The following is a 25712-nucleotide window of genomic DNA, read 5'->3' as shown; positions in this document are numbered from 1 at the left end:
ATGGCAGCATAATATTAATTTTCAAAATAAATGGCTTACATACATGCAGCAATCAAATTGTAAGCTCAAAATTTGAAGTAACTCAGAGTGCTTATTATCAGGAAATGAAGGGGGAGATAGTTTATGTCGAGCATTTTTCATGTCAGCATTACAAAGTGAATGAACGCTGAACAGTAATATCATCGCCTTCAAAGCCAAGTGATCATTTGTCTAATTCCATTGAGTTTTGATCGGACCTGGAGGCCCAACTTCAGTTACCTCTTTTCCGTCCCGCATGGGTCAAGGCATTCGATTGCGACGAAACACTCTCTGCTCTATTATATATATATCACAGTCATCACCTCGGCGCGCCTAATGCTAGCTGATGGTCAACGTTCTCACTCCATAACTCCCTACTAGTCTTAAGTCTGCCATGTTTGCCAATTCTTTAACTCGTGAGGTATCCCTGAAGGTCGGGCCCGTCATCTTGGAGGTTCTCGTCAAACACTACTTCGACCGACTCAAAGGCGATGCGGACAGTGCAGGGCTGGAGGGTAATTTGAAGCAGGATGATGTCTTGTATCACGAGGCTTTTACAATTGTTAAGGTCAGTTTCTTGCAGTTCGCATTTGTGGTATTTATTAAATTCGAACGGCAGTCTTTTTTAAATGCCTCTAGTTTGTGAGAAAGTCATTTGAATTATTGCGATACCATCACTCTAACCACATATCTATAGCCATACCATCGAGGAACTTCAGGGTGAGGGGTCTGATCGCGAGTTATAAATGATATCTTACCAGCAGTGGTCCTTGTCATAATTTAGCTTTCTCGAATACACGAACCCCGTCACCGCCATGGACCCACATGGTCAGAGTGCTCGTTCCCATGTCTTGCTGCGAAGACGCTGCGCCATATCTGATCACTGCCCTCGGAGGTGAAGATGTTGCGCAACGTCTAGTCGGGGGTGTCAAATGGTGGCAAGTTCGTGGAGTCAATGGGTGCGTTCTCCTTGTTAATAACACCACACTGTGTTGATCCAACTCTAGTGTTGATGCTCAGTGGTTAACTGCCAGAAAGGATTGGCAAGATGCTAAGCGAAGACACAAGAAGCGGCAGCAACAGAGCAAGAAAAACGGTCCATTGAATCCATCATCACCTGTTGGTGATGTTTTCCCGGATTCATCATCCCCAACGGACGGGGCCTTTTCTTCGTCAACGCCAGAAGGCGAAGACCAGGACAAGAATGAGGGAACATATGAAAAGAACATGGATGAGATGCGGTGTATTTTATATCTTCATGGAGGTAATTAATTTCTCAGAAATCTTTTGTTTTTTTTTTACCCATGCACATCTTCAGGGGGTTACTATTTTGGAAGTGTGGATCAGGAAAGGTTTGTCTCATAAGATATCAACACACCCGAGATCTTAACAATATTGCAACAACAGATACAGTATACAACGTTTTGCTCGCAAAATCAATGGTCGGGTTTTCGGTATGTCAATAGTGTGTTACAAAGCAATTGGATCTTGACCTTCCAATTAGCTATCAATTATAGACTAGCGCCACAGTACCCATTCCCCTGTGGACTTCAAGATGCTCTGGCTGCATGTATGTCTTCTATCAAAAATACTTGTTTTTGCCTCGCTCACTTAAGCAATATTAGATCTATATCTTATAAGACCTCCGGCTGGTTCTGCTCATCGTGCTGTTGACCCTGGTCATATAATTATATCAGGTGATTCCGCAGGAGGAGGCTTGTCGCTTGCTCTTCTGCAGGTGATTCGTGACACTGGTTTACCAGCACCTGCTGGAGGAGTTCTTATATCTCCATGGTGCGACCTTACCCATTCCTTTCCTAGTGTCCACATCAATACACAGACGGTTCGTCGCATTCCTTTTATTGAAGAGCTGACCAGCTCAAAAATACAGCAGGACATTATACCCGATTCCGGCCTTTCTTTCCACAAACCAAGTCTTCTCTGGCCACCACCTTCAGAAGATCTATCAAACCGGGTGCACGCTTCTCTACGTTTTCGAATACGTCAAGCATTCAAATCCGATGAATCGGCTCGGCAAACGCAAGAATCAACATTCTCTGAAGCTCAGGGCGATGCTCCAGTCACTCCAGTAGCACCTTCGAAGGCCCTCTTCGACCCTGAGAAGGTTATATTGCAAACAGAATCTGGTGAAACGATTGAAGTAACCCAACAACTACAATTTTATGCTAGAAATAGCATGCTGGGCCATCCGTTGGTCAGTCCGGTAATGGCGTATCTCGGTGGTCTTCCTCCTTTACTATTCATTGCAGGCGATAAGGAGGTCCTCCGGGACGAGATTATTTACACGTATGCTTTCAGATTCCTAACCTAGTATTTTGTTGCTCATGAATTCTTCAGTGCTCACAAGGCTGCCTATCCTGAAAAATTTCCGGTACAGGATCGTACACGAGATTTGTGCCCACATCTAGATGGTGTCGAGAAAAGGTATAAAGCGACATCGGTCCATCTACAAGTGTACGACGGTATGCAAACACTCGGTATCACCTGTGCTCGAACATGCTCTGATAACTCCACAGACAGCCCTCATATTTTACCCGTCTTGTTCTCGTTCACTACCCCTGCCAAATTCTGCTTCCGCGGTATCGCAAGCTTTTCGAAGTTTGTAACGGGACTGGCGACTGTACCTTCTTCCTCCAGCAGCAATAGCCCAACGCCAACACCGCCGCCTATTTCGCGGCGTCAGAGTCTATTCGCTGGTTTTAAATCTACCCCCCGCCGTCACGAGAAAGAGCAATATGTTCCTGCTCTCGTTGTGAACGGGACAGCTTTTGCTGATCCGCCTGAGGATAAAGGGCCTGCGCAACCGAAAGGTGTCAAACCTGTTCTTCAACGTTCATTTTCTTCACATCTGTCTCGAGCTGGAAGCATTCTTCGGCGGCAGACGTCTTCTCCAGGCATGATTGTAACATCTTCAGAAACTTCTGCGCGGAATCAGACACTTTCTAGAGATGTTGGTTCCCCCACTAGCAGAGGGTCGGTCACCTCAAGCGATGTTGGAGGCCATAGATTCCAGACATCCCCCGCCCACTCCATAACCCCTGCAACAGAGGAACTTTTCGCAGGCGATATGGCAGTTTATCAGGGCATCAAGGTAAGTCGTATATCTTCGTTAATTCATTGTAGCCTGAGAGTTTCATTTTCAGGATATTCATTCCTGGGAATGTCGGATGATCCGCGAACGAATATCTACTGCAGGAATATCTCGACCTCTCGAACCTGAAACGGAGCTGGACGCTATTCAAATGCCACCTGAACGCATCGGAATATTTGGAGAGAAAACCACCACTCGTTTTTTCAAGGAGCGTGCTTTGTTCGAGAAAAAGTTTGCCAAGGTTTACAAAGCAGTTGAAAAGCAACGTCGACGCAACCTTGAGAGGGCTAAAACGGATACTATCAAAAAATTGGGTATTCTCAAACAATCAATACGGCGAGACGGTGCTGCGGCTGTAAATGGCAATAAGAAAGTTTTAAGAGAGAACGTACTGGCATCACCCGGTTGGGGGTGGGCATGGGCCTTGGACGGAGAATACCCACCGCCTAGCAGCATTGTCTCCAGAAGGGATACTGAAGAAGCCCAGAAGCTTGCGGATATCGCAGATAAAGCTGTTCTGAGTGGGGACCAGACTTTCAGCGGCAATAATTTGTGGGCTGTTGTCATAAACTTTTTGACTGCAACGCCTGGGAGGCAGACGCATACATTGTACACTAAAGCTTCTGTAGAGTCGTCGGAGGGGACATCAAGTGAAGCTGGGACGTCCACTTCTGGCGAAAATCGCGCACCCAGAAAACAAAGGTCGAAGCTGTCCTTGTTTCACCTCTGGAAACGATCTAGCTCAGGAGAGCGCCAACGTGAACTGTCATAGGCCCACACCGCAAACACACACGCACTATTAACCTTACTCATATTTTGTTTTGTTTTAATGGTTTGACAGCCGTACATTTTACTACTAAACGTACATATAATGTTGTCGTTCGACGTTGGAAGTTTATCAATATATTACGGTATAGATGTTGTTTGTATGTAGTTAATGTTCAGCGATGTCACATCTTCGATGCTGTGTTTAAAATTATACCCTCGTCCTCCAACACTTGTTTTGCTAGTCCACCGAACATCGGGAAACCAAAGACATGTAGATGCGCTCTTTCTGAGCTTGCTTGTCGTCGCGCATAACGAGCTGCAATGCCTTGGGAAATGACCGATAACTAAAAAAGGTCAAAACAACAGCATATATTCCATGAACTAAATCTTACTCTAAAAAGCATCCAGCTCCTAACAAAAATCATCTCGTCAATGGGGTAGGGTCGGTTACTCAAACGACAGTATTCCCGCTCCAGGTCTTCGAGGGATATCGGCACATCTTTGGTAGTATTTTTGAATCCATGCATGAAGAATCTTCCTTGCTCGGGAATGTTGTTGCTATCGACTGACCAAGGCATAGTCAAGTTTCCGAGATCAGCGAGCTGTTTTAGGTTTCAATTGAGATAATGATACGAAGGATAGACAGATAGAGACGTACTGGGCTTCCCAAAGTACATAATTCCCAGTCTAGAATACCAATGACTCTATTTTCCGTAGGGTGGAAGATAAGATTGTCTAATTTATAGTCTCCATGGACAATACGCAGGCCTGTCTTGGATTCATCAGGGAGGTTTTGTTTGTACCATGCGATTAATTCATGGAAGAAGGGAATGTCCCCGGTTTTCTTTCCGGATTCTACATCAACAGCCTCGGCTTGCGCAGCCGATACTCGAGAAAGCGACTTGATTTGACGAGGAAAGTAGGGTGTCGAAGGCCCAAAGTTGGATAGTCCTACTTCAGATGGGGATACTGCACCGAGAGAAGCAAGTGCACTGATAGCGGATAACCAACTTCATTAATATTAGTAAACAGACTTGTAATCCACACAACACGTATATTTACCATTCGCGTCTGTCCTTGGGAGACACTTCTAACATTTTTGTATCTGTGAAAATGCGACCGTCCAGAAATTCCATGATGTAGAATGGTGTACCGACAACGGAGCTGTCTTCGCAGAGAATGATAGGCTCGGGAACTGGCACACGTTTCGATGGTGGTGTGGTGGGTTTGATGTTGTACCTGTGCAGAGCGGCCAACATGGCATATTCTCTCTCGACTTGATGAGCTGTTTGAGATAGAAGCTGTCCCGCTGGCTTTTTTCGCAGGACAAAGCGCGTTTTACTGGATTTACATTCGGGTGAATATGTCCATACGTTAACAATAGCCAAACTTCAACTCACGCTGCATCTGTAAGGAAGTATGTAGGATTGGACTACAGTGCGTATTTAAGTGCCTGCAGTAATCTCCCACAAACGAGAAAAGAATTGTTACCTGGCCGAACTATATGTCAATGTTGTCAGTATAGTGAGGCAACCACCAATGATATAAGCACCTTGAACTGCTTCACTTCCACGGGTGTTTTGATATTGGTATGCTTGGAAAGGTATGCATTGAGATTTTCTATATCAATTGCAGCTCTTATGTCTCCATATTCGCCACCAATCTTAGGAGAAGCACCTGACATTTCAGTTTAAGTATATGGGAGAGGGGAAGAGTAGGAGGGAGAGACTTGCGATGAGAAGTTCATAATAAGGTATAGCCGCTATTAATAGGGGCCTTTGCCTCTCAAGTCGGCAGTCGGTCAACTATGAACCGGATGGGGTTGGATAGCTTAACCTTGGCAAAAAAAATTTGCAAAGTTGACTTAACTAAATATTATGTAATTATAGCATTGCATCCGGAACGCCGGCGTAATTACGTGGATGTTTCTGGAATGATCGGTAAAGACCGGTCGGCAAACCAGGTACATAACTGGAAAAAAAAGTTCGTGACGGAGTTCACCTTTCTTATTTTCCAACCATCAACCACCATGTTGTCAGCTAGGCTGTCTTCCTCATCTCGGGCGACCCAGTATGCTGTAAGTTCTCCGACATTAAATGTATCGTCCCTTTGCTTATTTCACTATTCAGGGTCTTACCCGCAGCATGATTGTACGAAACATGAACTCAAAAGTCAATGGTAAAATTGCAAGACACGTATGCTTCAACCAATTCTCAACTATGTTTCTTTTCAGGCCCTGTCATTGGTATTGACTTGGGTACCACAAACTCATGTGTAGCCGTCATGGAGGGAAAGACTGCCCGTGTCATCGAAAACGCCGAGGGTGCCCGAACGACGCCTTCAGTGGTCGCGTTCACCAAGCATGGCGAACGCCTCGTTGGTCTGCCAGCAAAGCGACAGGCTGTTGTTAACTCAGCTAATACCGTTTTTGCTTTCAAGCGCTTGATTGGTCGCCAATTCAAGGATAAGGAAGTCCAGGATGATATGCGTCACTGGTAAATTTTATTTCTCACGCTCCACCGCGACTCCTTCACAGTCTTTTTCCGTCCTCAGGCCATTCACTCTCGTCCCAAAGTCCGATGGCCGCCCTGCTGTCCAGGTTGACAATGGAGGAAAAAAGCAAGAATTTGTACGTTCACTGTGATCTTTTCTATTCTTGTTGTGGATCCTCAATGTATGATACATAGGCTGCCGAAGAACTGTCTTCAATGGTTCTATCCAAGATGAAGGAAACCGCTGAACAGTTCCTGAACAAGAAGGTCAAGTAAGTTGTTCCTTTTGTGCCTCACCCTGAATTATATCTCACAATTTATTGTAGCCATGCTGTCGTTACTGTTCCTGCTTATTTCAACGATGCCCAGCGTCAAGCTACCAAAAACGCTGGTCAGATTGCTGGACTTGAAGTTCTTCGCGTCATCAATGAGCCCACTGCTGCCGCTCTTGCTTACGGTCTCGACCGCGCAGATAATGCTGTGATTGCCGTCTATGATCTTGGAGGTGGCACTTTTGATATCTCTATCCTTGAAATGCAGAAGGGTGTTTTCGAGGTCAAGTCTACCAATGGTGATACTCATCTTGGTGGTGAAGATTTCGACATCGTTCTGGTGGAACATATCTTGAATGAGTTCAAGAAAGAGACCGGTGTTGATCTTCGCGGCGACCAAATGGCCATTCAACGTGTTCGTGAGGCTGCTGAGAAGGCCAAGATTGAACTGTCCTCGACTTCGCAAACCGAGATCAATCTTCCCTTCATTACTGCAGATGCTGCTGGTCCCAAGCATATCAACACCAAGCTCATGCGTTCTCAATTCGAGTCTCTCGTTGGCCCCCTTATTCAACGCACTGTGGAGCCCTGCAAGAAGGCCCTTAGTGACGCTGGTGTCAAGGCTAATGAAATTAACGAGGTTATTCTCGTCGGTGGTATGACTCGTATGCCACGCGTTGGCGAGACCGTCAAGAGTATCTTCGGTCGTGAGCCTAGCAAGGGTGTCAACCCTGATGAGGCTGTGGCCATCGGTGCCGCCATTCAAGGTGGTGTTCTTGCCGGAAACGTGACGGATATTTTGCTTTTGGATGTTACTCCTCTGTCGCTCGGTAAATTTTCATTCAATTATGTGGCTTTCGCCCGATGCTCAATGTCATTGCCTTAGGTATCGAAACTCTCGGTGGTATCATGACCAAACTCATCAGCCGCAATACTACCATACCAACAAAGAAGTCGCAAGTCTTCTCTACTGCTGCTGACGGTCAGACCGCTATCGAAGTCAAGATCTACCAAGGTGAACGTGAACTCGTTCGTGACAACAAACTCCTCGGCAACTTCAACCTCGTCGGTATCCCTCCCGCACCCAAGGGTGTCCCTCAGATCGAGATCACGTTTGACATTGACGCCGGTTCGTAACGTACGATTTATCACTTGTCACAAACTCATTTTTTTTCTAGATGGTATCGTTAACGTTTCTGCTAAGGACAAGGCCACTGGAAAGGATCAGTCTATGACGATTGCCTCCTCGTCTGGTCTCTCTGACAAGGATATTGAGAAAATGGTTTCGGATGCCGAGCAATTTGCAGAGGCTGACAAGGCTCGCCGTGCTTTGATTGAGGAGGCCAACAAGGCTGACTCTGTCTGTGCTGACACTGAAAAGGGTATGTCTACACGACATTTTGCTGCGACTTTCTAACGCGTCTTTTTCTAGCTATGAATGAATTCAAGGATCAACTTGATGCTACTGAGAAGGATAAGGTTTCAAAGCTCGTCACCGAACTGCGCGAACTCGCCACCAAGGGGCAATCTGGAGATGCTTCCATCACTGCCGACCAAATTCGTGAAAAGATTGGCGAGACACAGAACGCTTCCCTCGGCCTTTTCCAGAAGGTTTACGAGAAGCGCGCTGCAGAGAATTCGTCATCTGAGCAGCCTGCCTCTGAGAACAAGGAAGAGAAGAAAGATTAATAAAAACCTTCCTCCAGCTTTCCTCTGGTTGTTGATCTCTTTCCCCTTCCAGTCGTCAACGACGTTCCGCTTTCATTGGTCCTTTGATGCCTGTACACTTTTGGTCCAGGTGGTTGATGGATGTCCCCTCGTTGTTTATGCTTGACTTATATTCGTCAAAAGTACTTGCTTCTGCTATCTTGTATTGCTACACTATCATCTTCTTAGAGTTTGTTGCACCCCCACTCAAGTAACTAATTATTTACCACGCATTGTAATCACATATTTCACGCTATTGCAAAGGATTTTTTATGCATATAATGACTGTTATATTGGTTCAGAGTGTCTGGCTTATGAGTGCTTGTACCACTATAGCACAGTACTTGGTAGATGCAATTGTGTTTTGTTTGGTTAACGCTTATACCTGAACGATATCAAAGAATCCTGGAGTACAAAAATTGTATTTGACATTGGTTTAACATGCTGCTAGATACATCTTCGAGGAAACACCTTTGAAGTTAAAACTCTACGCCCTTCTGTGTTCTCCAAATATAAATAGCGTGAATTCAAACGTTCAGTGTATTCCTTCGGGCCTCCTGGATCCATCCTGTAGTCGTGTGAAATCACTCGTGACTCTGAGGTTGAGAGAAAGCTAGAAAAGTGCGTGTTATTTGATGTGGCATCGGACAGAGGATGTGTTGGAAAGAGTATCGATTGTTTGAAGGAAGAATTGTAACTAAATCGAATATCGTTGTTGTTTAAGAGATTACCACACAGCCCTCAACAGAGCCACCCGGTGTGTAGCAGCAGAAGGCACCTGTCCTACACAGGTCATCATAGGTTGGTACAAAAGATACTGAGCAAGACTTCACCTCATACACCAAAAAGGGCAAGTATTTGGCAATCATTCGAATTGGTCATATTTACCATCAATTTTACCTTCTACTACACAACGTCTAACATCCTAAGGATTGATCTAGAGAAAGAAGCTTGAGCATCATTGAACTGATGAAGCTTGAAGGGCTAGTGCATCGATTCGACATTGACCCTACAAGAAAAAGGGCAAAAACTGGGTAAATGAATGATCCTAATATCCGTGGCATGATATCGTTGTGATATTTTCTCCAACGGGCACACCATTGGCCCCTACGGCGTAAATTGCAACTCTCTATTGGTTGTCGTGACTGCTTGAAAGAGGGGCATGGAATAGCAGCGGCAGCGTAATGAGACTAGAACTCATTTTCGTAGAAAAGATGTCGGAACGAGATGAACACCAAATACCATATCACTTTTTCAGAATGTTCTTCCTGAATTATGTTTGTCGATACGTCAAATAAATAAACAAGAGGCCACTAACCCGTTACCTTCGTTAAGAATGTAATTAGTGTTATTTCAGGTTCCGTCACTGGTCCAAAGCCTGAAAGCGTGTATAATATTGCTTTGTTTGGGCCTCTACCATTTCCTGAGTAGACTCTGGCAAGTCTTCTTGGAAGCGCCCTGTCAAGGCGGGTCAGAAAGCGAGACGTTGCGGTAGCCAGGCACGAACCTGGGGAGCCAGAAAATAACGACAAAGCAGGAACGACAGTGTTGGGAGGAATTATAGAGTTGTCTGCAATCCTTGCACAGTCTTTTATGATTGTGAACTTTCCCTAAACCAATAATAAGCTATCTCATTCATAGAGAAGCGCAATACCGTACAATCACGCAGTTCTTGCCTATTTCAACATGGTTGCCGATCTGAGCAGCTTCGACAATAGTATTAGCCCCAATGTGAACATGGTCGCCTATTTTCATAGGATAGTAGTTGAAGTTGCCTCGATATGTTTTGTATGGAGGTCTAAGGGGCATAATTAAATTATTTAGTGAAGAAAGCGACTACGTATCGATTGTGCATACCTCATGACGCAACCTTCTCCTACAAGGCAGTATCGTCCTAGAGATATGACAACTGCATGACCAGGACCTGTTCTCCTCAAGTCTCCTCGGATAATTGCGCCGCTAGATATGATAGTCTTGCCACCAAGGATGATGTTCTGCGGCCCAGCAATGGTGGCGCGACGCGAGACTTTGTTTCCTGTGTCCTAAATAGAAGATTGGAACAAAAAATTGAGATTTTACTTCATATTTCATACAGTCTCAATAAATTCAGCCTTCGAGTAGTATATAGGCAGGTCCATGAACAAACCGGGAATAGGACTGTGATGGGATGAGGAAGCAAATGACAAAGTTTCGCCGCCGCCGCATGCTGAATGTGGTAATACTTACTGTGTTTGGAGTACTTGCTGTGCTTACTCGGTCACGACCTTTCGTGTTTTAACTGTTAACTCGCGTTGGTATTGACGATGAATTCACTACTTCGACCGGCAGACTTTAGAGTCTGTCGCAGTGTACAACTATCAACCGCCTTACGGACTTCCACCTACTCCAAGTTCCCCACCATCGTACTCTCGGCCAACAGAAATCAACTTTTTCTCCGACACCTCTCCCACTCTCCGTCACGCACAGCAGAAGCCACAGTTTCAGTTTCCGAGGCCGAGTCCACAAAACATACTGTCACAGAAGATCCCTTTGTCTACCATGGCCCACTAACATCAGCTTTCCATCGCCTAAAATTGTTTTCACTTGGGTCATTTGGTGTTTCACTGGCACTGTCGCCCTTTATCTTCATTGTTGACTCTGCTTTACCGCTGAATGCTCGTATTGCGCTTGCTGGGATTGCTGTTGGGACGTCTGGCATGAGCACAACGCTTGTAGCATGGTGTGCTAAACCATATGTGACGGAGATGCATCGTTTCCGTCCTGACGGTGTAGGTTGCGCAGAGGAAGTGGAAATGACTACTTACACGATGACTCTGCAACCCAGATTTACGAAGGTTGATCTTCAAAACCTTTTATGTCCCTCTGAAATGCAATGCTGATGTCTATCAAATACAGGTATATGACCCTTCTTTCTTGATCGAAACGCGAAGGCCTTTGGCTAGATGGGAATTGGCACAGCGAATCTCTCTTACACGAAGCCGGACCGATGCCGTTGGGACCAATGTGCATCCTTCGCCTGGCGAAGAGGAAACCGTGGCTGAAACTCGAGACTCAAAGGGGGAAGTTCTCGGAAGGTGGATTGTCAAATGGGAAGAAAACGGAGCAGGAACTTGCCATGAAGTTGGCCATGTAGTACGGTAAGCTACCATCGGTTTATATTTTTCTGCACAACTAGTGACCAACAGTAAATAGGCATTTCAATGTCCATGAAGAGCTATTGAAGTAGTCTCTCCGGTGTCCACCTTTCGCCTCGCTTCCTTGATCATCGACAGATGTAGTAATTCGACTAATTAAGCTAGCCGATATATTGAAAAGGAAATTGCGCACACTTTAATGTCAAGGCTTGTCAACATAAGCACACTAGTCTTGGAGATTAACACAACTAACTTAAAATTAGCTAGTGCAAAGCTCCAAGTTGGCGAAGTAGTCGATGAGGCTGTGTATGTGACATGTACTCCACCTTGTTTCTTGGATGGTTTATCCACTTGGGCGAGAAGTGACCATCAAATCTACAATGCACATGACGTTCGAGCTTCCTTTTCGTAACACCATCTGTTCCGCCAACAAGGACGACCTCGTTGTATTGGAACCACCGCGCAAACTTCAGAGACATTTTAGGCCCCGTTCGGTAACCCTGTTAAAGTCGGTTAGGTTAGGTTAAGTCAGGTTTTGTCACGATTTGTCACGGTTTTGCCTGCCAAAAAGTGACATAGCGTGACAGACGTAACCAGAGGTAACCGACTTGGCTCGGCTTCAGAAAGTCGGATCGACTGGGTCACAGGTCCAACATGGACCGTGGCCCAGACTTGGACTTGGACTTCGGGGCTTGACCGAGATAAAATCTCACCGTGGCCCACATATGGCCTTTGTGTAAACCTCCAGTGGACTAGATATGTTCCACATATATTCCTGTTGTTGTACCATGAGTGACAAACATGGAGCTTAAGGGGAACCTGTGGGATGAGTCACCTGATTGGATCAAACTCGAAAACTCAGCCGAAACTCAGCTTGAACTTGGAATATTTGCGGCATATTGAGACTCATTCAACTGCTTTTAACATCATTTGTGGTGGTGCATTGCTCAAAAAGATTTAAATGGTTCTCTATCACCAGAAGAATTATTGTTTAGATATTTATGAATATTGACCAAATCTCTAGTGCTTTAAACAATATTAGGGCTCTTCAGAATGATCAATGTTATATCAAATTTATATAGGGAGTTACTTGGATTACTTAGAAAATTAATGCCATAGTACCATGCTAGTTTATAATGAGTTAGAGAAGCTACTTAATCCAATTTTTTAAATTCAGTGGTAATTTACTGGTTATTTATCAGATTCTGTCAGCTGTGGCACAAACACAATGGCAATGACGGGCAAAGGTAACACTAAAATAACACCTACGATGGACCTTGCCTTGGACCTTGGGAAAATCTGACAAATATTCCCAGATTCATGTGAGGGCCAAGTCCAGGTCCAGGTCCAGGTCCATTTGGCCCTCGCTCCCAGTCGATCCGACGCTCTCCTCGGCTTGGCGCAAAATTTGGCGGGGGAAAACCTAACCTAACCGACTCTAACAGGGTTACCGAACGGGGCCTTAATCGTTCTCACAAGCTATCGCACGATTCTGATTCTTACATAACATTGAATAATTGAATGATTAAAATTTTGCTCTCAATTTCCCGACAGAATCTATCTGAATTAAGTGCATGGATTCTTTCTTCCGTGTCTGTTTACTGACAGTAATGTGTAGTCATTTCCAGATTGTTCGACCACTCCACTACAATTTTCTCTTCAGTGGTATAAATTCTTCAGGCCGATTGAAAAGCCTACAAACAGATTGCTGCGTGCTGCGCTGGAGAGAAAATCCGCTCTAGCGCCGCAAGGAACTGCTTCAACGTATCAGTTCTCCCTTCCAAAAAAAAACAAATGGTGAGTCGTACTGCAGTGTCCACTACCTATCCTTGTGCTTACACGACCCACGATATACCAAGTGGGAACTAATAGTTTTACGTCTGTATTGACTCCACCGTTCGGGCCTCGTGTTTCTCCAGGACCCATTCTTTTACTTCCTCTATGATTCAACCTCTTGGCAAAGTCAAAATTGCACTCATCACGACCCGTACTGGCGTGCGCTTCTTCACTAGAACTACAAAATAACGGCATAACATGGTTTTCACCGAAAAAACTTCTTCGCAATGTCATAACGCTCACCAATGTTTTTACACAGACTTGTTGAGTTTTCCATCTCCATATAGCGCATGTCGAGACCACGGTATGTGTATAAATGTCAAGTGACAAAAATAGTTCATTGAGATGGAAAACTGCCAAGACTTGTGTTTTCCGGCTATGCAATTTTGGATTTTCGACAGTTCTTCTTTTGAAGTTTTGAATTACACGCTTTTGCTTTAAATTGGCTGACTTTGGGCTACAACCTCATCGAAATTCGAGCCACACCTAGTTCCTCTTCAGCCCCCTTCTCTGCTATCCAGCAATGCCAGGCCTTGAATTTTACTCGAAAACCGAGACTGCCCCACCAAGCAATTCTCGCTCAGAGTCTCGTCCAGAGGCGCGTGAGGATCTTAATGACGGGCCATCTCGTCCTGGCGTCTACTATAATGCTCGTCTGGACCCAAAAAACTATTTGGAAGGACCGCTATCTGTGAACGCCGCCACTCGGTTGCGACAGATGTTAGCCCGACCCGGAATAGTTGTACGTCACCAATGTAAAATTTCCCTTTGTTCAGGTGTCAAAGCGAAGTCGTCTTGCAGGTTGCTCCCGGAATTTGTGATGGTATCAGCGCCCGATGCGCAATCGAAGCCGGTTTCGATTGCATGTATCAAAGGTATACCTTTTGTCGCGGCCTAAAGTTCCTCCTCGCATATACCGACCTTCGTTTTAGTGGTGCGGCAACTACAGCGTCTCGTTTGGGACAACCAGACCTTGCCATCGCGACCCTCAATGACTTCGTTGGAGTGCGTCTATACTAATATCATTATCTTTGTTTTGCAATTGACAAGCTTTCCTAGGCGGCACAGATGGTGTGCAGCATTAATCCTTCAATACCAGTCATTGCAGATGCCGACACTGGGTATGCACCGTTTGACCCATCCTATATAATACTGGTTGAATCTTACTGATAATTTGATACAGGTTCGGCGGTCCCGTGAATGTCGCTCGCACTGTGAGACAATATATCAGTGCAGGAGTCGCTGGCATGCACATCGAAGATCAAGTTCAGACTAAGCGCTGCGGCCATTTGATGGGCAAGCAAGTCGTCTCTCGTGAGGAATTTTTAACGAGGATCAGGGCAGCTGTCATTGCTCGCGATTCTATCCCAGGAGGTTCTGATTTTGTACGCACCTACTCTACCTCCTATGTTCATAGGCAAAACTAAGCAATTCTACGTAGGTCATCATTGGCCGAACCGACTCCGCTCAGGTGTTGGGAATGGAAGAGGCGATCACTAGGCTCAAACTGGCAGCAGATGCAGGCGCTGATGTTTGCTTCATCGAAGGAGTCAAGACGGCGGAGTTGCTACAATCGACTGTCGCTGCACTGGCTCCAAAACCCGTACGTATTCCGATTGCCGCTAATCTTCCTTTGTAACTAACATTCGTCTTCGCCAAATAGGTACTCGTAAACGTGATATCTGGTGGTCTGACACCATCATTTACATATCATGAAGCCGAAAAACTTGGTGCTAAAATCATCAGTTGGTATATTGTTCCAAGTATAACATACATATGCTAACAGTTCATGCAGTATTCTCGCTGGTATCATGCGTCGCAATGGTCCACTCAGTCCGCGCTGCCATGCAATCTTTGAAGAAAACGGGTACAGACTTTACCTCAGCTAAAGGAATGGACCCTAAGTCATTCTTCGAAGTGATGGGTAACACGTTTTTTCTTTTTCTTATATGTGCACTTCTAAATTCTCGTTCTTAACAGGTTTGAATGAAGTAATCGAACTTGATGCAAAGGCTGGTGGATCAGCCTTCAATGTCGTATGATTTCGTCGTCCATGGACGATACTTGAGGCTATTACTGAGTTATGCTTGGTGAAGCCAGCGTCATTTTGAGATGAGGTTGACCTTTTTTAGTTATTAGCTATTAGAGTCAGTATATACATATCACCCTTCACATTGTACCTCCATATACCATTAGGACATGTGTCTAGACTACGTACGCATGACACATCTTCGTTGTATACCCTATAATGGACTTCAAAATTCTTCTAAAATCTTTGTGACCTCCTCATCAAAATCATGATGCCAGAGATTCTGTATCCACTGATCTTCGTACATCATCCTTATCCGCTGTCTCGTTACATCCTCTCCTCCAGGAATGAAGCACTCTAAATTATCTCCAGCCACCAAGCTCTGTTCCAAAGTTTTATTAGCAAGGGGTCGCCTATAGTTGTCGTACATGACAAATGCATCCTTTGAAAAATAATAAAAACAGGAAAGCCATTATATCCAACTGCTACTCACGGACAGCCTGCTTTTTGTAACCTTGGGATGGGATAAAATACGACAGATGGCGTAAACATCTTCAAAGCCTTGCCCGGCTCCAGCACCTATGAATGGAACCATTGCATGAGCCTTCAATGACATACATCAGTGACTGCACAATATAAATGCGATAAAAATACTTTACAGCGTCTCCAATTAATGCAATCCTGTCCTTGACATAGGTCTTGAGAGGAGGATATATCATATGCAGGGCCCATCTCTTTGGCCTTGTCATTAGCCGAATAATTGCTAGAATGTCGCCCCCAAACTCAGGTTCATAAGCTTTGAGCAACTCCTCTTGATCGACATCCTGTACCCACGGAGCGGGTATTGCTGGAGAAGGAGGCATCCCTGGAGCGTGAACATTTACTGCTGCAGTGATGCTGAGCTGAAGAAACCATTATCAACGACGAACGTCCTATTCTGTGTATCAGGTATCAATGCATAAACATACAATGGTGTGGTCATTGACCGGAAACGTCACTATTTGCTAAAGATATGTTAATGTCGGTTTTTCTTTCAAAGGTGGGTTGTCGAACCTTTCCATTGCCTAGCCAAGCCTGTAAACGAGAGTAAACCTCTCCCTTAACTCCAAGTGCTTTGAGGTCTTCTATCGAGACCCTGTCACGATATATGTACCTATTGGAGAATGCCAGCAGACCCTCATCTGGTACCGCTACAGAGTTGCGTACAGTACTTTTAATACCATCAGCTCCGATTACAACGTCTGCATCGTATGTTGTGTTATCAGAAAAATGAAGTCGATATGCTCCGGACTTCGATGTTGTCAACAATGTCAGGCGCTTCAGAAAGCAGACGACGTTTGGATCGATGAGAGGCAAGAGCGCGTCTAAAAAAGTTGGCCTGCCAGTGATGATGCAGTGAGAATTGAGGATTAGCAAACGCGTCAATACCTTTACCTGTATATTCCAAATCCTGTTTTTTCCAAATTTCCTTTATCATTCGGATTAACATCCTATTGAATGTCTTGTTAGCACTAGTAACGGTATTTTGTGGAAAAGGGATGATTCAAGTCACAGGAAGGTCATAGATTAGTTCGTGAGTTCCTGTTCCCTGAACAAACTGAATGCTCGTTTGTGTTGTTAAATCGGCAACGTTGACTGCCTCAAGAATAGGCTCCAGTAAACCCATTAATTTTAATGCACGGACAGCATTGGGGCCTAAACCTATCCCAGCACCGATTTCTTCAAATCTGGACTGCAATACAGTTGAAAATATATTCATGCCAATAACAAAAAAAAAACATACCGTTCGCTCAAAAAGCTTCACATTTAACCCAGCTCGAGATAAGATGATGGCACTAAATGGTAAAGATATATAACATGAGCAATAAACCCAGTTGTATCACTAATAAATTCACCAAGACAAGCCGCAAATCCCCCCACCGACAATTGCAACAGTAAAGTCCTTCTGAGAAGGTATTCCTGGCATACTTTTACAAGATGAAAACTCCTGCGAGGGCTTTTATAGGGTCGAGAGTCTGGAATGTGATGTCGCTAGGACCCAATCAGGATTCGGGTACTGCGATCCAAACAGTTGTGCAAAAATTCTGCGATGCACACGGATCTAGAAGCATGTATTTGTGTTATTATGATAGAAAATATATGATAAAGTTTTGGCCAAAGAGGCTTTGCTTTTTTTCGAAGTCACTTGAAGAAGTCCGGGCGACACGGTGTTTCTTGGCATGTCTCCGACAGATGCAAAATGGGCTGATTTTCTTATAACAGGGGCTCAATACAAGTACCGGTATCCTTTTCTCCTTTGCATAGCCTGTTCGAAAGTGATACCTTCCAATTTTGCGGCTTCTTGAACGCGAGTTCGGTCCATATCTTCAGTAGTAGCTTTCCCATCTGCATCCAACCTCCTGTTCTCATGTACAAGTATTTGACGGATCACTATCGGGAACAGTGATTCGCAGGTCAGTGATTCGCAATTAAAAAGGCAGTGGGAAACTAACCCAAGGCCAGTAAAGCGCTAATCACCAGCGCCCCGAGAGATACGGCCATCGATGGGTAGTAATTAGGAGACCAGACAACTTTCCAGGTGTATGAGCCCATTCTTAGGTATAAAACTTGAGGATACAGCATTAAGATTTTAAAAAAGGAAGTCTTACACCATTCCAACATTTCCAATTCCGTTAACTAGGCCGATTGCGGCTGCCCTTTTTCTAGCCAAAAAGTCGTTATGTGTAGCGTTCTATCATAGAGCTAAATACTTACGCTGGTGGACGTGGAAATGTATTTGCCACCCAAACTAGGGTTATAGCAGAGCCTGGAAATATATATATGTGTGTTGAAAAGAAGTGAAACATATTCACTGACCAGCGTAACCACCTGCCATGAAGAAAAGCGAGATGTAACGTACAGCTATTGATTTGGTCGAAAACGCGATGATATATCCTATCACTACGCTTGCCCACCAACCGACCATGTGGAAAAAGCGTTCGCCTGTTCGATCTGAGGCAGAAAATCATCACTGCAGCAGAGCATACAAGCGAGATAATGAAAGTTACCTGCGTGCCATGCATTCCAAAAACATAATATTGATGCTAAAATCCACGGGGGTCTAAATCCATCAACAAATCGGAAATAAAGGTTCAAAATAATACTACTTACGAAGCTAGAAGGAGTGTGTTTGTGGTATTGAATCCCAGTGTCTGTGCAAGGCTGTATTACGATCAGCAAACAAATGTACGTTCAATGGAAAGACCACGATTACGTAGGGAAATACTGTGAAAAGCTCAATCCCAGAAGTTGCGCTGTTGTCATGATTGAAAACAGGGCAACTTTTGGATCTTTGAGAGCCAAAAATAATCCATGCATAGGACTAGCTAATATTGAGAGACGACTCCTGTGAGAGAAATAGGGCTTACGAATCAGTTCCATTATCCATATCAGCTTCGCCAACATCCTCAGAGAGCCGAACTTGCGCAAGTTTACACTCCAGGCTGGACATCCACCTCGTATTGTGAGGCTGCATACTTTAGATGAAAGTTCAGAGATTGATGAGCAGAAGTACTGACATAATCCGGTAGTGACCACCTATATGATGTATCCCATCAGATGTTACTAATGTATATTGGCAGGACAAGAGAGAAGACACCAACATGCTAATAAGGCCAACACATATTGTGAGAGCACCCTTGTGGAACGATTTAGTTTGCGAGGGACCAAAGGCAGATATTTGGTACCTCAATAAAGAATAACCTGAGCAAGTTAATGAAAATCTAGATACGACAAGATCAGTATTTCAACATTACCATCTCCAGGCGCGAATACCACGTTTGCCTTCCATATTTGCAAGGATGCCAGCAGCCAATAACTACAACGAATATGTCAGTGGTCGTCTCAAAATTTTTTTGATAGTGTTTACCGTGCCAAAAGCGTTTGAGATAAGTAGTCCAACGTATAAAAAGGCGGATCGAAACGCCAATTCCTAGGAGGATTCGATGAATAGAAGGCGAAAATATGGATCATTGACGCGTACTTTCTTTGTGTACCATCTAGATAGAACATAGATGGCACCAGGATAAAAAACAGATTCCGGAAGGCCTATAAATATACGGCAAGCCACGATCCCCGCAAAATTTTTGGTGATCTTATTGGGCAAAAAAATCAACGAAAAGGAGGCGCGTCAGGAAACGGAAATACCCCAGTGAGAAGACTTGTTAGGCCCCATAGACACGTGCATACACCAATGTACAAAGAAGGTCTTCCTTTAATAATCAACAAAATTTGCACCGAAGATGATATTTGGGCAAGCTCACCGATTGACTTTGTTGATGATCTGAATTTTAAGAATAGGATTGTCGTATGAATGAAATGCTCCAGAAAAATAAATTATAAGACACACCATATTAGATGGTATTTGTGCAGGACAGTAAGAGACAAACAATATGGCGATAACTGTCTGGTATTGAACATCTGAAGTTCAGACGGCAGTATCCCGATTTTGTCAGGCTTGATTGATTTCAGGCCAAGCTGCCACATACCGCTCAGGTGGAGGTCTTTCTGCAATCCTTTCAATCTTGCGGTCGTGACGCCGTTCCGCTTTTTTGAAGCTCTTTCAACATCTATATCGTCGCCAGAGGGAAAAGGACACCTACATCAATATAGTTCATGATGAATATAACAAATATGGTAGGCAGAAGGCGCATATCCAGTTTCCGAACCAACGCACGCTCAGCCGATATTCGTTCAGGGGATCCAACTTTTGGAAGAGCAATTCTGTTGAAAAAATCCACCCCTTCCTTGCTCCCGGCCGCAGCTGTATCGTTTTTGCCTTTTTCTGACATCCTGGATGAGGGGCGCAAGGATGCGTGGTGTCTACAGCGACCCGGAATGAGCGATGGATGGCGTAAGGAGAGCCTCACTGAGTTATAGGCTGAAGATATAGCGACACGATCGCGGGTTTTATTGCCCAACCCGGAAATGAAGGAAGTTTAGGATGGATATTTTCAGTACTCCGGTTTTCCAACCATCTGACGAGATATGAAGAACCTTCTCTTTCAACGAGGCGCTTGAAGGGGATATGTTAAATTCAAGGACAAATCCACCCCAGGTCCCAAAGTATGTCCTTGTGCTTTGTCGAGAAACGCCTGTGCTGTGTTACACAAATATTGGCGCAATCACTCTTGTTCGTGAGGTTGGTTATGGTAGACCTGACTATAGGAAGTCATGGACAAACTCTCGCCAGCATGGCGGGTACGATTGTAGACAAATCAAGTAACCAAAGACGATTAAGAAGAACCCTAAACGGTCAAGGGTGGTTCGAACATGCACGGATATCGCGGAAGTAAGGGCTCGAGAAGCATCCATCCATCCGAACTTGTTTGTCTGTATTAGCTCATAAAAATACGGATGGCCGGACTTTATGAGTTAGGTTGCCAGTTGAGGCGCTCGTTTATTGAAGCGGATTTCAAAAGGAGCTGGATCAGCTGATAGAGATCGTTACAAAACCAAGTGCATAACTTGAAGAAAAGAATGAAACCCGAATAGTTACCTTCGACCAAGTTCAATTTCGATACATATGGAGATACTGGATTGAGGTTATTTCTCCATTTCATAGTACTTATGTAGTATATATTTGAAGTTGAATTTGTTTCCATTCAAGATTTCTTAGGTAGATATTGGATCCTATAAACACAAAGTCCATGCACCCATACGAGATCATCATTGCCCCCATCGGTGTTGGCAAATTTACATCTTTGATTTGATTTCCCGCAATTTGGCGTGTTGCATGCTTTCATCTAGTAACAAGGTCGCATCAATATATGCGATGAGCTTGAAATAAGTGGGCTCCTTACAGTTACTATCGTAAAGCCTGTCTGTGGGTGTTGACGCGATATGTGAACTGATATTTGTAGCATCGACCATGTCTGGGGTGATATCTTGGATGGATTTAGCTCCAATTAAACGCATGTTCATTTCAAATTCATCCTTTGCGATAAATCAAAATCTATGAAGGTCTTATTAATGAAGATATGGGTGACATACTTGTAAAATCTTCAACGCTTTATCGACACCTTGTTCTCCGTAAGAGGAGAAAGCATAGATGAAAGGCCGCCCAATCCCCACTACAGACCATACTTTTAGCAGAATAATTGACTGACTAGGAATATGGTTCGCACCTGCTGTTGCACCCAGAGCAATGGCTTTGATAACATCGGTAGCACGTCGTACACCTCCGTCCACGAACAGTTGAAATTTGTCATTTGGGAAAGAAAGGCCACGCTTTTGTTTCAAATTTGTGACAACTTCAACGAGTACCTCAACGCCAGAGCGTGCAAAATCTAATTGTCGGCCCCCGTGGTTCGATAAAACAACCCCAGCAAGGCCCAAGTCGTATGCCTTCAAAGCATCCTGATAGAGTTTAACATCAAAAATAGGTCATAAATATCGAATGATAGAGCAAAATACTTTCCTCCCACCGCTGAACGCCTTTGAGAATGAGAGGCACTGACAGCTTCATTAGTTTGGTATATGTTTTAGACAACAACAATGAATACTTTTGGTGATGCTTTTAAACCAATCTAGGTCACTCCACTGCAGACCAGGGTCTATAAACGACTGTGTAAGCATGCATCCATGGTCAGCTTTGAATTTGGTATGCTGCTGAGTAACAAACACTGATAGCTCGTGCAGCCCCTTGCGACCTGTCAATGCCGTCTGACCCTGACTTGACTACTTCTGAAGGGTCTTCCGCCGTGAATTTCATCCTCATGTCCTGCATTTTTTAAAATGTTTTATCAGGCATATGTATTATGAGCTGCGTTGCGGTGTAAGGCACCTTTTCACGCCGGCCAAGTTGGGGCGCATCAACTGTAATAAACAGACCTTTTATACCCCGCTGCTCAGCATGTTGTACCAGGCGTTTGGTGATATTTCTATCTTTGTTAACGTATCTAGTCGGATTTGAGTTAGATATTCGGCATAATGCTTGTGAGCTTACATACAATTGCAGAAATTGTACTTGTCCAGGCTGAGCAGCATCCACAATTTCGTCAAAAGAGCAAGACGCTAAGGTCGGAATCTTCGATAGAAACGTTAACAGTAGGCATGGGAGGAAGTATAAGTATGTTGATTTACCATCTGGATAACATTATGTCGAGCTGCAGCTCGCGTAAGATTGAGTTCGCCGTCAGGGTGTCCAAGCTTCCCGAGAGCTGTTGCTGTCTAAAACGAGAAAGAAGCATCAACTCGAACAAGAACCGCATGTTCAAAACTGAATCGACAGGACGTACTATGTACACGGGCATGGATGACTTGTGACCCAAAATTCTAGTCGACCAATCAACCTTCGTAACGTCAACAAGAATTTGGGGTCGGAACCAGATTCTAGGTTAGTTCGCAGGTAAGTGCCTTTTCGGATGCAGTAAATAACCCCTTGATTTACCTGTGATACGCTGAGTGATTTTCCCTATGTGTGATCTCGTCATCAGCTGCTGAAGAATAATATGCCCATGCTTTCTCGGGCATCACTTGTCGTGCAATGGACTAGTTAAAGGATTACATCAGACTGAGCGAAGTCCCCTGTTAGGTCTCACCTCAAAATCGTGAAGGTTTAATATCTCATCTAGAGGTGGTCTGTTTGACATGCGTTCCTGGCGGGCCATCTCTTCATCGGTTATGCGGACTTCTACTTTTTCAACGGTGTTTGGTTCAACTGGACCTAAACTTGCGAAAATTCCTCAGCTTTGAGTCGTTAGGTATAGTGTGGTAAAATTTACTGTTTTTCGGGAGGAAGGTTATTTTCAATGGCGTCTGGCGGGTGTATAGGATCGTATTCCTGCCTGAGATACTCGGGAAGGTCATGGGGGGGATAATTCTATTGAAGCTTGCAGTACGCACGTTGCATCCTTTCCAGCATATTTCAAGATTATTTTGCTGCCACCTTGTTGAACATGCGTCAGATTACTCGTTACTGATAGCATGGCAGCGCGTCGGTAGCGCACCTGGATGCTCTACAAATACAACCCCTTAGTACAAAAAGAAATTTATAAGTAGCTATATTACACACCATCCAAGAATTCCGTAACATCGTAGATCTTTCCTGCATTACATATTGTTAATTTTCGCAAAGGATTTCCAACCTGGGCTGAAACCGACGATACCATGGACAATTATCCAACAACTTTCCCTGCTGTTGTGTGTTGCAACTTCCTTTCCGGAGATCATCTTCTGAGATGCCATTATCAGATTTGTGTTCAGTACAGTCCTTTATTTAAGTTGAGCAAATTGTCAAGATTTAGGTATACGTTTGGTAGGGTTGGTCCAAAGGGATGCTGGGTGTAGTGAGAACAATTGCAAAGCAAGTTGTTGAGTCGGAATAATGATTAAGCCGGGCCGCAGAGCCGCTCTCTGTGCCGGCCAACCGGTTACAGCTGATGACGTCAAGGTTGGTCCACGGTAGCGTGATTGATTCATAGTCCGGTTTGACGCGTTTTTTGAGGGCTGCGTCGGGGCCCCGCGTTTCCCAAATACAGAATCTCATCATCTACCATTCATAGAAAAGGCTAGATGCCACTGGAATAATCCTAACGAATGGCAGCAAATTGTGGATTCCGGTATCTTGAGCGCTATGAGTATGATTTGGTTATATCTATACATGAGAATGAGGTCTAAAAATACGATGTGAGTGAACGTCTACATGATATATGCATATCTCATTATATGTTACATATCCTACACCAATTTAAAGGCCGTCCCTCCAGCCTTTGCATCCAAACTTACGACCTCATCCAGTCCTAAATCAGGTGTGAGTAACGCCACACGAAATAGAAGAAGTCACTCAATGACATACCCATGACTTCGAAAAATGATTTGGGATCCATCCCTTTTGCAGTACTGAAGTCCGTCCCTGTTACTTTAAGCGATTTCATAGCTGCTCGCACGCCGTGTACCATCGCTACACATGACACCAGTGAAAATACTGGAGAATTCATGAGACAAGGTCGATAAGCGCTGGTAGAGCTAACATACTGATAATTTTGGCTCCCATCCTCTCAGCTTCAGAAGAAGTGAATGATGGCGTAAGTCCGCCGGAGATTACGTTCACTAAGACGGGCTTGGGAGCGAGAGCGGCAACAGTCGAACGAAGCAGCTCTTCGGTTTTGACTCCTTCAATGAAACAAACGTCGGCACCAGCGTCGGCGGCAAGCTTTAAACGTGTGATAGCCTCTTCCATACCCAATACTTGCGCAGAGTCCGTTCTTCCGATAATAACCTGGGTGGGTGGTACAATCAGCGGTTTATTTTATTTCCTCTCGAAGTTGTACTGACGAAATCAGAGCCACCTGGAATGGAGTCGCGAGCAATGACTGCAGCCCGGATTCGAGTGAGGAATTCCTCCCTAGAAACCACTTGTTTGCCCATGAGATGACCACAACGTTTTGTTTGTACTTGATCTTCGATGTGTAACCCAGCAATACCAGCTTGAATGTATTGCTTCACCGTCCGAGCGACATTGGCAGGACCTCCAAATCTGGCAAGAGAAATTACTATCTCGTTAAATGGATATAATGAATGCATTTACCCAGTGTCGGCGTCCGCAATCACAGGTATGGTAGGATTAATGCTGGAAACCATCTCTCCCGCCTTACAGATAACGAAGAATGTGAGTCAAGATAATCATCATAGTGTAATGATCACTTACTTCCACAAAATCGTTCAGCGTGGCAATAGCCAGATCAGGTTGACCCATCCTAGACGCTGTGGTAGCCGCGCCACTGTAATTTAGGACATTAGAACTATTTCTTCGTTCAATGTATGGAAATTGTCTCGCCTTTGGTAGAGACATTCGAATCCTGCTTCGATTGCGCAACGAGCGCTAATGCCGTCACAAATACCGGGTGCAACCTATAAATGTAAGTAACTCAAATGAATTAACGAGCAGGCTGGGGCATACTATTATTCCTGGCCTCGCCAACAGTTGTCGTAGACGTGTGGCAGGGTTCAGTGATAAGGGGCCCGCTAGATAGTTTTTCGGATCCAGTCGCGGGTTGTAATACTTTTTGTTTTCGCTGCTATCAACAACTTTCTGGACCGAATTGATCTTTGGCGGGGGTTCGATTGCCCGGCGAACCTCTTCCGCAGTAGTGATAGAAAACAGCCATGTAAGTGGTGACAAAATGAAGCGAAGCGACGCCCAAAGACCTCGAAAAATACTTGACATATTTGCGAGAGGATGGCAAGTGTGCTTTCCAAGCCTTCCAAGCTCGTCCAAAGATATAGTCTGTAGCTGGAGCCGTCACGATAATGGCAAAACTTCTATTATATGTTGCCGCGTAACTCCACCGAGATCCTACAAGG

The 25712-nt window shown here is 44.5% G+C and overlaps 9 protein-coding genes across 9 annotated transcripts; 4 read left to right on the top strand and 5 right to left on the bottom strand.

The window, feature by feature from the left end:
* Positions 1 to 412: 412 nt before the first annotated feature.
* JR316_0002496 (AB hydrolase superfamily protein C4A8.06c) lies at positions 413 to 3902 on the top strand (the record flags this gene model as incomplete). Its single annotated transcript, XM_047888288.1, has 12 exons — positions 413 to 586; positions 638 to 660; positions 716 to 738; positions 803 to 977; positions 1026 to 1282; positions 1337 to 1370; positions 1426 to 1472; positions 1523 to 1588; positions 1644 to 2325; positions 2377 to 2501; positions 2556 to 3130; positions 3183 to 3902. 12 exons carry the CDS (start codon positions 413 to 415, stop codon positions 3900 to 3902), a joined length of 2901 nt encoding a protein of 966 aa, XP_047753211.1.
* Positions 3903 to 4136: 234 nt separating this feature from the next.
* Positions 4137 to 5582, bottom strand: JR316_0002495 (putative acyl-CoA dehydrogenase IBR3; the record flags this gene model as incomplete). The annotated part of the gene is made up of 7 exons (XM_047888287.1): positions 4137 to 4223; positions 4291 to 4500; positions 4557 to 4908; positions 4961 to 5239; positions 5299 to 5330; positions 5390 to 5398; positions 5451 to 5582. 7 exons carry the CDS (start codon positions 5580 to 5582, stop codon positions 4137 to 4139), a joined length of 1101 nt encoding a protein of 366 aa, XP_047753210.1.
* Positions 5583 to 5927: 345 nt separating this feature from the next.
* JR316_0002494 (Heat shock 70 kDa protein) lies at positions 5928 to 8351 on the top strand (the record flags this gene model as incomplete). Its single annotated transcript, XM_047888286.1, has 9 exons — positions 5928 to 5975; positions 6028 to 6076; positions 6132 to 6393; positions 6452 to 6527; positions 6586 to 6662; positions 6717 to 7492; positions 7549 to 7791; positions 7841 to 8044; positions 8095 to 8351. 9 exons carry the CDS (start codon positions 5928 to 5930, stop codon positions 8349 to 8351), a joined length of 1992 nt encoding a protein of 663 aa, XP_047753209.1.
* Positions 8352 to 9732: 1381 nt separating this feature from the next.
* Positions 9733 to 10507, bottom strand: JR316_0002493 (Dynactin subunit 5; the record flags this gene model as incomplete). The annotated part of the gene is made up of 5 exons (XM_047888285.1): positions 9733 to 9827; positions 9877 to 9979; positions 10029 to 10167; positions 10227 to 10411; positions 10463 to 10507. 5 exons carry the CDS (start codon positions 10505 to 10507, stop codon positions 9733 to 9735), a joined length of 567 nt encoding a protein of 188 aa, XP_047753208.1.
* A 165-nt stretch (positions 10508 to 10672) lies between these two features.
* On the top strand, positions 10673 to 11510 carry JR316_0002492 (uncharacterized protein; the record flags this gene model as incomplete). Its single annotated transcript, XM_047888284.1, has 2 exons — positions 10673 to 11203; positions 11265 to 11510. The coding sequence occupies 2 exons, from the start codon at positions 10673 to 10675 to the stop codon at positions 11508 to 11510; spliced, it is 777 nt and encodes a 258-aa protein (XP_047753207.1).
* Positions 11511 to 13862: 2352 nt separating this feature from the next.
* JR316_0002491 (2,3-dimethylmalate lyase) lies at positions 13863 to 15381 on the top strand (the record flags this gene model as incomplete). Its single annotated transcript, XM_047888283.1, has 8 exons — positions 13863 to 14081; positions 14141 to 14344; positions 14399 to 14460; positions 14523 to 14724; positions 14781 to 14942; positions 15003 to 15084; positions 15135 to 15263; positions 15320 to 15381. 8 exons carry the CDS (start codon positions 13863 to 13865, stop codon positions 15379 to 15381), a joined length of 1122 nt encoding a protein of 373 aa, XP_047753206.1.
* A 213-nt stretch (positions 15382 to 15594) lies between these two features.
* On the bottom strand, positions 15595 to 16231 carry JR316_0002490 (Salicylate hydroxylase; the record flags this gene model as incomplete). Its single annotated transcript, XM_047888282.1, has 2 exons — positions 15595 to 15810; positions 16028 to 16231. 2 exons carry the CDS (start codon positions 16229 to 16231, stop codon positions 15595 to 15597), a joined length of 420 nt encoding a protein of 139 aa, XP_047753205.1.
* A 4870-nt stretch (positions 16232 to 21101) lies between these two features.
* On the bottom strand, positions 21102 to 23335 carry JR316_0002489 (Cytochrome b2, mitochondrial; the record flags this gene model as incomplete). The annotated part of the gene is made up of 13 exons (XM_047888281.1): positions 21102 to 21151; positions 21209 to 21341; positions 21399 to 21478; positions 21533 to 21764; positions 22030 to 22128; positions 22192 to 22306; positions 22358 to 22434; positions 22491 to 22577; positions 22646 to 22739; positions 22798 to 22898; positions 22949 to 23078; positions 23132 to 23194; positions 23253 to 23335. The coding sequence occupies 13 exons, from the start codon at positions 23333 to 23335 to the stop codon at positions 21102 to 21104; spliced, it is 1344 nt and encodes a 447-aa protein (XP_047753204.1).
* Positions 23336 to 24086: 751 nt separating this feature from the next.
* Positions 24087 to 25575, bottom strand: JR316_0002488 (2,3-dimethylmalate lyase; the record flags this gene model as incomplete). Its single annotated transcript, XM_047888280.1, has 8 exons — positions 24087 to 24148; positions 24205 to 24333; positions 24384 to 24627; positions 24684 to 24885; positions 24937 to 24998; positions 25057 to 25129; positions 25186 to 25259; positions 25309 to 25575. 8 exons carry the CDS (start codon positions 25573 to 25575, stop codon positions 24087 to 24089), a joined length of 1113 nt encoding a protein of 370 aa, XP_047753203.1.
* Between the last annotated feature and the right edge of the window lie 137 nt (positions 25576 to 25712).

Source organism: Psilocybe cubensis, chromosome 2 (genome assembly GCF_017499595.1).
Source record: "Psilocybe cubensis strain MGC-MH-2018 chromosome 2, whole genome shotgun sequence".
Taxonomy (NCBI): Eukaryota; Fungi; Basidiomycota; class Agaricomycetes; order Agaricales; family Agrocybaceae; genus Psilocybe; species Psilocybe cubensis.
This window is presented reverse-complemented; position numbering and strand designations above follow the sequence as displayed.